Below are 13,490 nucleotides of genomic sequence, written 5' to 3'. Positions count from 1 at the left end.
AATCATTTTCCCCTTTACATTATACAGTAACTTCTTTATTATTTCAGTTAGATATTACTGGACACAATGATGTCATTTATTGTAACTAGAAAAACATAGACAGCACATTAAATCATCTAAATATCCAGGGGATCATTTAAACAGCACTCCACCCGCGCATCGTCTCCTGTTCTGGTTTTTACAGGAGGACTTAAAGATTGGGTCGGTTTTCTCCTTGACCGATGAATCCAAACCTGCAGAGCCCTCGCTCACCAACACGGATGTCCCTGCATCGTGCTCCGCCTGCAAACAGGTCCTCATGGATGGAGAGACAGTTTACCAGAGGAAAAACCACACTGGCACATTCTGCTCCACTTCCTGCCTCCTGAAATGTTACCAAAAGATACCAGTTTGGAGGACGTGCCACTTCTGTCTTCAGTGAGTCTAACAGTCCCAGTCTTTGGTTGCTGGACTGCTCTTGTGAGAGTGATAACTTAAGATTGTCATTTGTACTTAGAAACATATAATTGTTTGTATGTTGTTAAATGTCTCATCCTTATTTAGGTCTGCTAAGGTTCTGGGTGCATTCTCTGTTCACTCCCTTCTGCTGTTAGGTGTACCTTATACACATGTTAAGTTAGGGGTGGCTGTAGCTCAGGTGGCAGAGCAGGTCAGCCACTAATCAGAAGGTCGGTGGTTCGATCCCAGGCTGCCTCCTGCGTGCCAAATATCCTTGGGCAAGATACTAACTCCATGTTTGCCTCCTGGTGGTGGTGCCTGCTGGCGCTGTGTGTGAATGACTGAATGTAGTGTAAAGCGCTTTGGGGTCCTTAGGGACTAAGTAAAGCGCTATACAAATGCAGGCCATTTTACCAAGTTCATGGGAAGGTCGCATCTTGTTTTGTGATATATGGTATGGTGGAACACACGCACTCTATATCTGTTCAGTTACAACAGTTGTTTGTCTTAGTTGGGCTGGTTGGAGGCGCCTCGTGCCAGTCATCTTGGGAGTTGCATTCCTTTGCAGATAACATAGTAAAACATTGCTAGGCCTGGCTGAGCAGGTTTCACAGGGCCATATTTTCACACACACACACACACACACACACACACACACACACACACACACACACACACACACACACACACACAATAAAAGGGGCGCTACGGGAAGTCCGGCCGAGGTTGACAGGGTTCAAGTGGAAGGAACAGCGCTTGACCGTAGTCGGCTTCCCTCGCGAGTGATCAGACGAAGAGCTCCGTCTTGTGTCTTGTTTTGGTGCTGCTTTGGTTGTCTTATTGTTCCAGCAGGGTTTGTGCTTAGATAAACCCAACAGCTCTAATTATTCTTCTTTTTAGGCTCATTCACAGAATAACTGATGTCCTTTAACTTATTTCAACTTCATCTAAACTTCACTCTATTGAATTTTTTTAATCTTACCGTTCCTCGTTTTCTCAGAGTGATAAGAGAGCCTCAGGACATCCTCGAGGCCCCGCTGGATAACGAGGGGACAAAGAAGGATTTCTGCAGCCAGACTTGCCTGTCCTCCTTCAACTACAAGAAACAAGTGTCCACCAAAATACCCGTGGCTCCTGTCTCATCACACTCACAATGCAGCATGTGCAGCAGATATTGCATTGTAAGAGACCAGGGAACAGTTTCTCTAATCTAATTACACGACACTGCCTGCTATAATAGTTTCATCAGTCGATGATTAAGTTGCAGTTTATTTGTTAGCTGGATTCGTGTGTTCTAAATGAGCCTGACCTCTGTTTATCTTCTTGTAGAGCAAACACGAGATCACGAAAGAGGACGCCATCCACAAGATCTGCAGTGAGCCGTGTTTTCTGCGGTTCTGCGGCATGAACAACATCACAGTCTGTGCGAACTGCCGCGCACAACGTAAAACACCGCTCACGCTCAAGATGGAGGAGGGCGGCAACAAACTTTGCAGTGAAGAGTGCCTGACCCAATTCAAGCAGGTCTGAAGGATAAAGTTTGCTTTTCCTACTGTTGTGAATGTATTGTGGCAAATATTAAACACATCGGATATGTTAAATAATGAGCCAAAAACCCAGGATTCAGATTGCTTTTGTCACTTAGTGTTAGACAGCTGGGTCTGTATGACATTAAGAAAAGAGGGCATTGCTACACTCATCTGAGGCAGCTTTGGCTGCAGGTTTGCAAGTGTAAGCAGGTTGCAACAAAACTGGATCAAAGGAGGTTCATTTTTCATTTAAGATTTTAGGCAATTTCTAAAAGCAAAATGTTACTTTTTCCTAATCTTCAAAAAATGACACGAGCTGAATTTGAGTCTTTGCTTTTTGTTGTTGCACAGAAAATCCAAACCCCGCAGCCGTGCACAATGTGCCGTAACACTTCTCCGATATCAGACATGGTTGAAAACAAAAGCAGTGAAAATGTTGTGGAGCTCTTCTGCACCAAAAGCTGCGTGTCTGCATTCAAGATCCAGGCTGTCAATTCATCAGGTACGGGACGGATGCTTTGTTCAGCTTCTGTTTGTCTTATTTAGTTCTGTTTGTAACTCAGAAGCTTCAAACTTTCATTGTGTGTTAACTATTTTTTATTTATAAAAGTAAAACCTGGAGATAAAGCATTTTTTAAACTGTATGAAAAGACTTCAAATTCAAAGGTGCAAACATAAATCTGCTCAGTTTCATGCTTTCCTCGATTAAACCTCCCCTTCTCCTCAGCTGCCTCATTGAATTGTGACCACTGTGGTAAGACTGCAGTGCCAACCTGTCACCTTGCCATGTCAGATGCCTCCATCAGAAACTTCTGCACTCTTAAGTGTGGCATGGATTTCAGGGTAATGTATTTAATATATGCTAATAAAACAAAGCCCTCGATTCCCACCCAAAAACATTTAAAAGCACCCAAAGGTGAAATACTTTCTTTACAGCAAGCTTGACTTTAAGATTTTGTTTGTCACATTTCTATCAGAAGTTTTGAACAATGGCTCGCCCATTTCTTTCTTTTGTCTGATTTACAGGAGAGCCAGAATCCAGCAGGAGTCCCCGATCAAAGTCAAAGGGATTTCCTCCATCCACCACCGAAGCTGCTATGCGCCCAGTGTCAAAGCATCGTATTAACTACACCCAAAGTCATCCAGAGAAAGGTACCATTCTCCCGTCCTTTCTTTAAATGTGGAGAACCACAAACAGTGAGGGCTGTGTGGGTTGAAAATTTTGTTGTTTTTTTTCCTCTCTTGATTGTATGCATTGTTAGTTCAACACTGTTTTACACCAGCTGTTAAACTGTCTCTCTGTCACCTGTAAGCTGTTAGAAACATTCATGTTTATGTGGACTGATTTTTATCAAAATATAACCATGTTTGTGTGCAGGAAAAAATATACTTTGCATGTAGTGTGGCCTGTTTTCAAGAATTTAAGAGGGTCAACAGCATCACGGCTACCTGTGAATACTGTAAGAATGAAAGAATCATCAAAGACGTCAAGAGAGTCGGCGGCAAAGACTGCTGCTTCTGCAGCGATGGTAGGGAGAACATGTCAGTGTAGTTTGTTTATGGTCCATTTCACATGATTGGGAAGTTTACTGGAGCCTCATCTTTCTCTTCTCGCAGCCTGCAAGACACTTTTTTGTCAAGAGCTAAAAGGGAAGTGGGGTAAACACTGTCGCTCGTGCAGTTACTGCCAGTCGATATCCAAGAGTCTGGTGACGACACCGGGTGAAGACACGGACATCGAGTTCTGCTCTGAAGCCTGCTGCTCAAAATACAAAATGCTCCTCATCCATGTAAGTGAAGGGTGATGCTCACACTCTGCACAGTCTGTCTGCTGCAGATGAAGGTTCTTTTTCCTTTTACCCTTGAATATAATTTGTAAAAAGACAATTTAATCACCAATTCTTCTCCTAACTGATTTTTTTCTCAGGTGGCAAAATGTGACACCTGCAGTAACAAAGGGAAACTAAAGCAGAGTCTGCCACTGCTGGGAGAGGTCAAATACTTCTGTGGCATGAAGTGTCTCCTGCACTTCTGCAGTAACAAGGTTCAGGTGCTCGACGGAGGTATGCACATTTGCTGTTTCATTTGCTCCTGATGGAGCTTCCTGGTTAAGTGAAGGCTATAATTTGTTCTCGAGTCCTGGGTCAGTTACAGGCTTTATAAATCTGTGCTGCAGTTTAATCAGTTACTGGCACCACTGACTGGCTCTCCTCTCTTTCCAGAAATCTCTTCATCTCCAGTGTCTGCAGCACCAGCAGAGTCCTCTCCTGTCATTGGGAATGTTTTATCTTTGGCTAATGCTCTGACCAGGCAGCACAGCGGCCCAGCAGCCTCTCCACAGCTTGGTACACGCACACACACAGACACATTATTTATTAACACATGGTGATATTTCACCCAGGAAATAAACTGAGTAGTAATTGTGGGAAATTGTGATGCTGTGTGTGTTTTGTTTTAGCTGCTCTGACTAGAGTTGTTGCCATGTTTTTTCTGGTTATCATTTCTCCACAGGCTCCATCACTGACATTCAAACAAAGGTCATTGGACATGTAAGTCTGCAAAGATGTTTTAATCAATGTGCCTCTATATAAACTTCTGTTTTGATACATTAGAAGTGGCTAAATTTCAGAATGACCTAATAATATGATCTGTGTTACAAATGAAGTTGTCTTTGTCGTCATTTTGATTTGATCGTAGTTGAAGGTGTTTTTGTGACCTGTCTGTTCTTCAGGCCAGCGTTCAGACTGTCCCAAAGGAGCTCAAGAACAAGTCGATCATCTGTACTCCGCTGGTTCATAACAAAGGGGTCTCCTGTACAGAAGAGGCTCTTAACATAGAGACACAAAAAGGTGAAGCACATAAAATGTCTGTTGTGAAACATGAACAGGTACCATCTTTTCAGAATTAACAGTTTTGGTGTTTACTCAATTTTTTCTTTTCTGTTGTTAGAAGACCGTTGTGATCCTAAAGTCGTAGTCCTGCCTGTCCCAGTGCCGGTTTACGTTCCTGTGCCTATGAACATGTACAGCCAGTACACCCCACAGCCGGTGGGCCTGCCCTTACTGGTAAGTAAAACACATCTTTGATCTTAAACAAATATGAGACCATTACTGTAAGATAAATGCTCTCATTCTTTAAAAGTACTTAAATGTTGCTTTGTCATTTCTAGGTTACATATTTTTTAAAAATCCTTGAAGTTTTTTTCTGTTTGAGGAAAAAAACATTTCTGAGTTGTGGTTCATTTAAAAAACGATGATAATTTATTGAAAGCTGTTTGTCCTGCTGCTTTTAACTTTAAGTACATTTGTCATTTGCCGCATTTCAACCTTTTAAACTCAGTAGAAACCCGAGTCTTAAGTCTGTGTTTCCCACAGCTGCCTGTGCCCCTGGTCCTCCCTGTGAACACAGATGGCTCTGAGGCAACGGTGAAATCCACAAAGGAGAGTTTGCATCCTGAAAACTTACAGGGCGAGCTCAATATCAGGCCTGAGACGGAGATAGAGCAGAGCGAGGAAGGGCAGAAGCATGGAAAAATGATAAAAGAGGAAGAAAGACCCAAGCCTTCATCCCTGGAGGGTAAGAATTGTTTTTAATTACATGAAATAATTACAGAGTTATATTTTTACAGGGACAGGACGACCTGTAGTACTCGGGTAAGAAAAGTTAGTTTCCATCATTTATGGACACATGAACCAAACTGAGCCAAACAACTGTTTGTGTCATTGTTATGATCTCATCAGTCATTTATGACTTAATGTTTCGGTTTACTCGGGATGGACGTGACAGTCACAGCGGTGTCAAAGATCCTGTGTCACCATAGAGGGCTGATTAGTGATGTTTCCTGTAAACAAACACACCTTAGTATTACCTGTTAATAATGTTAATACACAGGTTACTATTAGCTTCAACAACACTTACATACAGTGTGTTTTTCGGGTTAGTAATAATAACAGCTGGCTCTACTCCATTTAGCTGCAGTTGTTGAACTTGCTGGTTTTACTGCTTTGAGCTGTCAGAATGTGCTTTGTAAAAGATCTTGTGACATGGATTATAGGTGCTGTGTTCCTGTAATAAGTGCACATATTTTTTTTCTCTAATAATAAAAAATATCAAGGATAAAAGAACTGTTTCTCTCTCTTGTTTTTTTCATTATTTTCAGACCACACCAGGAGCTGCAGCAGTGACTTGCGTACAGATTTTAAGCCCACTTTTGACAACCAGGAGGATTTCTTTGATACCAGCGCCGGGCCGGTCACTCAGCCGCGAGGCCACAAAACCTCCCCTCCAGTTTCAGATGAGGACATGCCCAGCAGTCCTCTTCCTGACCCCCCACCTCTTTCTCCTCCTTCAGCTCTGGAAACTCCTCAGAGATCACCCGTCGCTCCTCCTGCTCCAATTTTAGTACCACAAACTTTGGACAAAGACAAGAACAAGGTAAGAAACCAGCTGAGCTGGTTAGAAGCTGCGTGATGTTTCCTTTCTGTGGTTTTGACTCTTCTGTGTGTCTCAGGATTGTAACCTGGAGCAGCTTTCAAAGAAAGATGAGCAAGACGCTCCTAAAACAGACTTTACTCAACCAGTGTGTTCAAAGCAAAACACACTCAAGAGTCAATGTGGAGTTGATGCCTGGAAGAGATGGATCAAGTGGAGAGAGTCGCAAACCAACCCGGAGCCCGTTTCTTGTATGTTTTGTAACATTTTTTTACTTGTCTGTAAGCTTTAGATTTTTTCCCTCTTTGAAGTGAGTTTAAAAAAATTCAGGTGGAAAAATCCCAGCAAACACTACTATAGTCATAAACATGCTGTTTTCTGCTTTGTTCGTGCATATGTGCAGGTAGAGGATGGAGCTTTTTCTAACTTTTAAGAACTTCATGCTGCTGTTTGAAAATTTCCCCATTTTTCCTGTGAAGAAGTAACTACACCCTCTACATTGTAGAATCTAGCAGGAATAAATTTCTCTTAAGGTCCTGTCACAGCATTTCAGTTCAGTTGAGGTCTGGACTTTGTGACTTTATTCATTCTGAGCCATCCTGCTGTGCTTGGGATCATTGTCCTGTTCCATGATTCAGTTTGGGCCTCACGTTTGACTCAAAGCCAAATACTTTGGTACACAGAGGAGTCCATGGTCGACTCAGTGACTGCACGATGCCCAGGTCCTGTAGCTGGAAAACAAGGTCAAGTTTGACCTTCGTATAGAGACCATAAAATCCATAGTCCTGTGAGAAACCTTTGTTTTTCCATTCTGAGACAATTCATAAAAAAAGAGCAGATGAATACAATTTGAGTGTAACTTTATTTTTTTTGTATTTTGTCTCATGAAGGCAATGATGTCAAAGCTAATCCACTAAAACCTTTTCGTGACTCTTTCATCTGTTAGCTCATGCACTGACGCTGAAGGCGGACCTCCTTCGTTGCTCTGTGGCTGAACTGAGCGACTGCCTGCTTTGCTTCATCAGGGAGGTGAAACAGTCCGATGGAGAGCCGTACTCCCCCGGCAGGCTGTTCTACCTCTGCCTCAGCATTCAGCTGGTAAGACTAGAAATGACAATATATACATTTATAATTATTAACAAATGGGCTGCCTGATCCTGCTGGTTCTTTCTAACTTGGCTCTCTGGCTCCTTCTCTGGGTGGCTCTTGCTTCCGAGATTGATGGGGGTCCAGGAGTGTGGGGCTTGGGTGGGTTCCTTTTGGGGCTGCTGGTGGTCTTGTGCTTTTGGCCATGGTGCCTGGGTTGTGCTGGCCAGCGCCCTTCTTGGACTTTTGGGTCTGTTTGCTGTCCCTCGGCTTCTGTGGCGTTCAGAGCCCTTCTCTCGCTTACTACGTCTGCTGGCTGGCTTAAACTATATCTTCATGCTGGCTTTAGACACTAGTGTGCATGTTTTTCACACAGCACGCTGGTGTTCTCGGCTGGGGATTCTGGGCTTCATGACGTTTGTGTTCTGGTGATTTGGGCGGAGTCGATGGAGGTGGACTTGTTTTTACAGCACAAGCTTCCACATTGATGATAAGATTTAGAGGTTGGGTGAGTGTCATGGAGCTTTCATGCTGCTCCGTGGGCACAGTGATCCAACACTCAGCGATTGTTTACTTTTTCTGTTAATTTCTCACCCACCTGTTTGTCATAACCATATCCTGTGTTTAGTGTTTAATGAGCCATATTGGTTTTTGTCTTTCTCTGTAGTTTTTGGTTCAGAACGGTCGGCTGGAGAACATATTCAGTGATCTCATCTACGACAGGTTTTCCACTGAGTTGACCAAGATCCTTAAACCTTCAGTCACAGGTGGAGGTAAATTATCTTCAGCACCTTAGTTTTTTCCTGTCTTTGATATTTTGATCACGATCATCAGCTGCCTGCTGTTTTTGGCAGGTTGTGTCCTGTCCTGTGTGGAGGAGCAGTTTCTGTGGGACTGTAAACAGCTGGGGGCGTACTCCCCCACTGTCCTGCTCAACACGCTGCTCTTCTTCTTCTGCAAGTACTTTGGCTTCACCACAGTCGAGCAGCACCGCCGGCTGTCCTTTGCAAACATCACACTCTGCACCAAAACCAGCAAGACCACCTTCCTACGCTTCCACCCACCTACTTCGACAAACCAGGAAGAGTCAGGTACCAAACCGCTGAGGGCCCAAATGAAATTCATGTATAGTAAATTGTATGACATGGAAGTTTACATTTTTACTTACTTAAGTCATGTTGTTGTGGTTTTTGTGTGTTCTTCAGACACATATGACGTCCCAGCTAAGAAGGTTAAGAAAAACGAGTCTGAGGAGGATTTGCTGGAGATGATGGAGAACCAGGAGAACCCCCTTCGTTGTCCAGTCAGACTCTATGAGTTCTACCTCTCCAAGTGGTCGGTGTCTCTAACTCCTCAGGGATTTATGCCTTATCACCCTTTATCTCCATCTATCAGCTGTATTACTACTCCTAGTTTGAAATTTGCGAACCCGTTTAATGCATAAGAAACTGAAACAGTTCTGTATCAACGCTAAAATAAGGTATAAAATGTTTAAAATGTATTTACATTTAGAGATGTCTAACTTTAATGACCTCACATTATTATTATTATCTTTTTTTAAAAACACATTTTCTTCTGTTTCATGTAGTCCCGCATCGCTGAGGCAGCGCAGCGATCTTTTCTACCTCCAGCCAGATCGGAGCTGCCTTCCCAGCAGCCCTCTGTGGTTCTCGCCCGCCCCGCTCAATGACAGCAGCGTGGAAGCCACGATCATCCGAATCCTTGCTGTCCGAGGGCTGCAGGGGGGGGAGAGAGAGGGTACATGTATGGCCCCGTAACCACTGGATGACCCATCATTTACACCTGATCAGGAGGACTCATTGTTTGAAGGACTTTTTTATTAGGTGCATCAAGATTGATTTAAGAATATATACATAGTAAAAACATCAGCATGATTCAATGAAAGATGGCTGTTTAAAGACACCAGATGTTTCCATCAGCAGCTGGTGGAAGCTAAAAATAGAGCTAAAAGAGACTTTAGAGATTACAGCTGAATTTAAAACTGTTTTTCTTAAACTGTGAATAAGAGTTTCATCATGCCAGCTCCATATGTCAATACTATATCACCAGTTTGCCTTGAATTTTGGCTGATCAGTCAGTCAGCAGGCGTGTGAAAGAAGAAACCTCCCAGCAATATAAAATCTGAACAGAAACCCGCCTCACATCTGTGCAAGTGTTCCTGTCATAGCTCGTTCCACATCAAGTTGGCAGCGATGTTTTGTTTTCTCTTCGTGCTGCTGATTGCGAGAGCTGGTTAAAAGGCTGATCTGAACCCTCTATAACTCCTCTGTGAGGTCAAACACTGATGTAAATTCTTAAAAGTTACAACAAAAAAAGGTGTTTCACAGGTGACATTGCAGTTTTAGCACATAATACATACATTAAAAAAAATCAGGAACAAACTAATCATTAACATTTATCTCATTTTAAATGCTGTATATATCTTTTCATTAAACATCTCTGAAAGGAAGCTTTAAAAGTTTGCAACATTAGCTTTCATTGTGTCCTGTACTCTCACCTCTACTTCCTGAATTAAATTTAGACGCACAGAGCCACAGCTGGTTTCTCACAAATACTTCTATGAGTTACTTTGCAGGAAATAGCAAACCAATACATCGGCCCCATCTTCGCACAGTCCTGTCCATCAGGATCTTCTTCAGTCAAATCATTTGGCTCATCATGAAAAAACCAAAATGTCAAACTAAGGGATGAAGAACAGAACGGGCATTAAGTGTAAAAGCTAAACTTTGATTCTGAAAATGAACAAAAACATTTTGATAATTTGTTCAGTGTTCTTTTTATATGCCAGTACTGCATGTCATAAAATCTGGTTCCTCTTTCTCACTGTTTGTGTTTTGTCGCGGTCGTTCTAAGCCCTTCTCTTTCTGCTCACCACCTCACTGTCACTGAGTACCGCTGGTCTCTCTTCTTTCTGTCTTTTCCTTACACTATAATCCACCGTCTAAGGTGACTGTTATTGTGAATAGGCAAACCATGTAGTACATTTCATATGTATGAAGTGTAATATAATGTAATTGGGCTGAATCAAACCTTTCATTCAGCGGTGAGCCGTCCACCCACAACCATCTGCCCTCTACTGCTGAGTCTGTCAGTCCGATCCAGAAAAGGTCGTCATAGCTCTCGATTTTTTGTTGAATAGCTATCCTCAAGAAACTCTAAACAGAAAAAAATGATTAAGTTACTTTGTGAATGATGATGAAACATGAGGGTGAGAACATGAACCTGCAGGAGGGGTTTGTACCTGCTCCTCTTTGCTGTCTATCTTAACCAGGTCTCCTCCTTTAGTGCTACATCCAGTGCTGCTCACATTCCAGGATGATTTGCTTGTGGAGAAAAAATAGCACTTTTCTCCATGTTGCTTCCAGCCATCTTCACATTTATAACATGGATCATCTTTGAAGAGATTGCATCAAAGACTTCAGTGAAGTGGAAGAAATCATGTTGATGTTTGTGTGATTTGGAGTCTGTCCTGCAGTTACAATCTAACATACTGATTCTGTCAGTCCATCCTTCTCTTCAATCAGAGGATTGAAAAAGCACATCGAAGACAAAATATAAAACTTACTCGTAGTTGTATCAGCAGGTTGTGGGGTTGTAGGTGGTATTGTGCTGTACGATTGTGTTACTGTTATGAAAAAAATAAACAGATTTTCATAAAATTTCAGTAGAAACTCAATTTGTTTTTTAAATTTGGCTATATATAGATGTATGTATGTGTATATATATATATATATATATATATATATAAAGACAAAATATAAAACTTACCCGTAGTTATACCAGGAGGTTGTGGGGTTGTAGGCGGTATCCTGCTGTACGACTGTGTTACTGTTATGAAAAACATAAACAGATTCTCAGAAAATTTCAGCAGAAACACAATTTTTTTTAAAATTTGGTTATATATAGATGTGTGTGTGTGTGTGTGTGTGTCTTGCGCAGACACACACACACACACACACACACACATATGTGTGTGTGTGTGTCCGTGCGCACTTTTTTTTGGTGTGATTTGGCGGCAACAGGATTGGAGAATAAAAACAGATAAAAGACCACTTAAAACTTACGCATGTTTATTTCAGTAGGTTGTAGGGTTGTAGTTGGTAATGTGTTGCACGGTTCTGTTACTGGTATGAAAAAGAGATTAAAGAAAAATTGACGTTCATAACTTTTTCATCTTCTTTTTGATTTGAGGGACGCATGATGCTCCCTGGGTGCTGCAGCTACATATTTGTTTATTTGCAGATATTTCTGCAGATACATAAAGCATAAATTAATGTGTCAAGTTTAAAATTCATAACTTACTAATTTTTACTTCAGGCTCCGGACACGTGGGCTGCACTGTACTACATGGGTTGATTTCAGGTGTCTCTAAAACACAAACCCCACAAAACAAAACAAGTTGAAAACCAAACAAATTAAAAACAATAAAATTAAAAATAAATTAACAGTTATTCATCAGGATCAATCATAAGTATGGAACTATTTAAAGTCTTAAAATGCTGGGGAAAAAAACTCAATAAGCAAAGTTTAATAATAATAACAACAACAACAATAATAATAATATCTGTGTGTTCTGTGATTAAATTCCAGAGGTCACAAAGAAACAAAGGTTTAGTACAATAAGCAGGAGTCTCATATTCTTACCTGCGACAACAGTTTTTACAGTTACCTGCTTTAGCTCAAGGTTTCTGAGCATTTCCCTGGTTTTCAAAAGCTCAAACACTTATGAAAAAATAAAAATAAGATAAGAAAAAAATAAAAATCATACAGTAATATTTTTTAAAACATTTTTCAGATATGTTACTCTTTGTAAAGTATAAAGACCTTAAACATATAAATTATGCCAAAAACAATGTGTTAAGAAACATCTGTTCACCAAAGAGTAAAACACATTTATGTTTATGGTTGTGTCCAGCATCCAATTAATGAAACATGTCATAACTCAAGTTATCATGCTGTAAGTTTATGACAGTTTTATTAACCTTGATAAATCAATAACAGACTGTAATAAACTGACTATGTGTTGCATAAGACAGCGCTAGAAGCAAGGACTTGATGCTCATTGCCATAGCAAAGAGGTGATAATACAGTAAAATAAAAAATACAGTATATCCTAAAATAAAATGTATTTTCTTAAATCTTAAATTTATTAATGAAAATGTTGGACAAATTTGTCTTGAAAGCTATTAGAAGTTTTAAATAAAAGTATTTCATTTGATGCAGATGAATTAAAAAGTCATACGTTACATTTTTTTATGCATAATTTTATAGTAAACATTCTGATTGTCATTTATTTTACGATAAATCAGAAAGTTATTTATGTAAACCTACACAAATAAAACTACAAACTCACAGAGATAAGTTACCACGAGAGCCGATACCAGGAGAACACAGACAACCAGCACGGCCACTCTGAGCTTTAACGCATTGTTTGATTTTGCATGTTGGGAGTGAAGAGCTTCACCTGATTTAGAGGAGACAGAAAGTGAACACACAAGTACATAAACATTTAATAAATAGTTCTAACTCTAATGCATCTGAGCGAAGATGTAAAGATATGTCACTGCTATGACATATCTTTACATTCTATGAGAACAGCATTGTTCATAAAAAGAGTAGATTTTCTCTTCCCTGTTGATTTTCCACCACATTAATGTTCTTACCTTCTATGTATTTCTGTGGACAGCTCATCATGCTGAGGCTTCAAGCTCCCGACTTCAGAGTTAGTCCACCTGTGTCTGAATCACAATAACAAAACAGCAAACTGGTGCTAATTATTTTAACCAATTCCTTCAATATTTACTGAAAATTAAGCATCAAGCTTCACCTCTGCGACCCTCACCTCAGGCTTTTCAAAGAGAAGTGAAACGCAACACCTTTCACAGCTCTCTGTTAAAAAAGCAACAACTTCCTGATGAAAGGATGGGGAGGAGAGCCTATCTACAGCGCAGCTCATCTATTATTAGATCCAAAGAGATACTAGAG

General features: G+C 40.9%; 2 protein-coding genes across 2 annotated transcripts in view; one reads left to right on the top strand and one right to left on the bottom strand.

The window, feature by feature from the left end:
- Positions 1–11,154, top strand: part of LOC146548782 (uncharacterized) — a 30,385-nt gene extending 19,231 nt beyond the window's left edge. Inside the window, exons 28-48 of the mRNA XM_085261507.1 lie at positions 185–417; positions 1,439–1,619; positions 1,768–1,962; positions 2,319–2,469; positions 2,695–2,810; positions 2,994–3,119; positions 3,346–3,496; positions 3,585–3,757; positions 3,895–4,030; positions 4,190–4,312; positions 4,479–4,516; positions 4,699–4,816; positions 4,917–5,032; positions 5,342–5,543; positions 6,127–6,401; positions 6,478–6,649; positions 7,345–7,496; positions 8,152–8,257; positions 8,339–8,575; positions 8,690–8,819; positions 9,073–11,154. Coding sequence (XP_085117633.1) covers positions 185–417; positions 1,439–1,619; positions 1,768–1,962; positions 2,319–2,469; positions 2,695–2,810; positions 2,994–3,119; positions 3,346–3,496; positions 3,585–3,757; positions 3,895–4,030; positions 4,190–4,312; positions 4,479–4,516; positions 4,699–4,816; positions 4,917–5,032; positions 5,342–5,543; positions 6,127–6,401; positions 6,478–6,649; positions 7,345–7,496; positions 8,152–8,257; positions 8,339–8,575; positions 8,690–8,819; positions 9,073–9,262 — 3,321 coding nt within the window. The 3' untranslated portion in view covers positions 9,263–11,154. The remainder of the gene's footprint in view (positions 1–184; positions 418–1,438; positions 1,620–1,767; positions 1,963–2,318; positions 2,470–2,694; positions 2,811–2,993; positions 3,120–3,345; positions 3,497–3,584; positions 3,758–3,894; positions 4,031–4,189; positions 4,313–4,478; positions 4,517–4,698; positions 4,817–4,916; positions 5,033–5,341; positions 5,544–6,126; positions 6,402–6,477; positions 6,650–7,344; positions 7,497–8,151; positions 8,258–8,338; positions 8,576–8,689; positions 8,820–9,072) is intronic.
- Positions 9,907–13,199, bottom strand: LOC146548781 (C-type lectin domain family 4 member E-like). The gene is made up of 8 exons (XM_085261509.1): positions 13,169–13,199; positions 12,859–12,969; positions 12,150–12,227; positions 11,808–11,873; positions 11,570–11,629; positions 10,747–10,898; positions 10,536–10,660; positions 9,907–10,185 (listed from the first exon to the last, which is right to left on the bottom strand). The coding sequence occupies exons 1-8, from the start codon at positions 13,197–13,199 to the stop codon at positions 10,023–10,025; spliced, it is 786 nt and encodes a 261-aa protein (XP_085117635.1). The 3' UTR covers positions 9,907–10,022.
- Between the last annotated feature and the right edge of the window lie 291 nt (positions 13,200–13,490).

Source organism: Mchenga conophoros, linkage group LG22 (genome assembly GCF_057382185.1).
Source record: "Mchenga conophoros isolate Kocher_MC1m ecotype Shallow Benthic linkage group LG22, M_conophoros_male_GT1.1, whole genome shotgun sequence".
Taxonomy (NCBI): Eukaryota; Metazoa; Chordata; class Actinopteri; order Cichliformes; family Cichlidae; genus Mchenga; species Mchenga conophoros.
This window is presented reverse-complemented; position numbering and strand designations above follow the sequence as displayed.

Excerpts from the sequence above, each read along its gene's own strand:
- LOC146548781 (XM_085261509.1), bottom strand. The coding sequence starts at position 13,199 with ATGATGAGCTGTCCACAGAAATACATAGAAG. Across the intron at positions 11,874-12,149 it reads TGTAAAAACTGTTGTCGCAG|AGACACCTGAAATCAACCCA; the intron begins GTAAGAATATGA and ends TTTGTGTTTTAG. Across the intron at positions 10,661-10,746 it reads TAGACAGCAAAGAGGAGCAG|AGTTTCTTGAGGATAGCTAT; the intron begins GTACAAACCCCT and ends TTTTCTGTTTAG.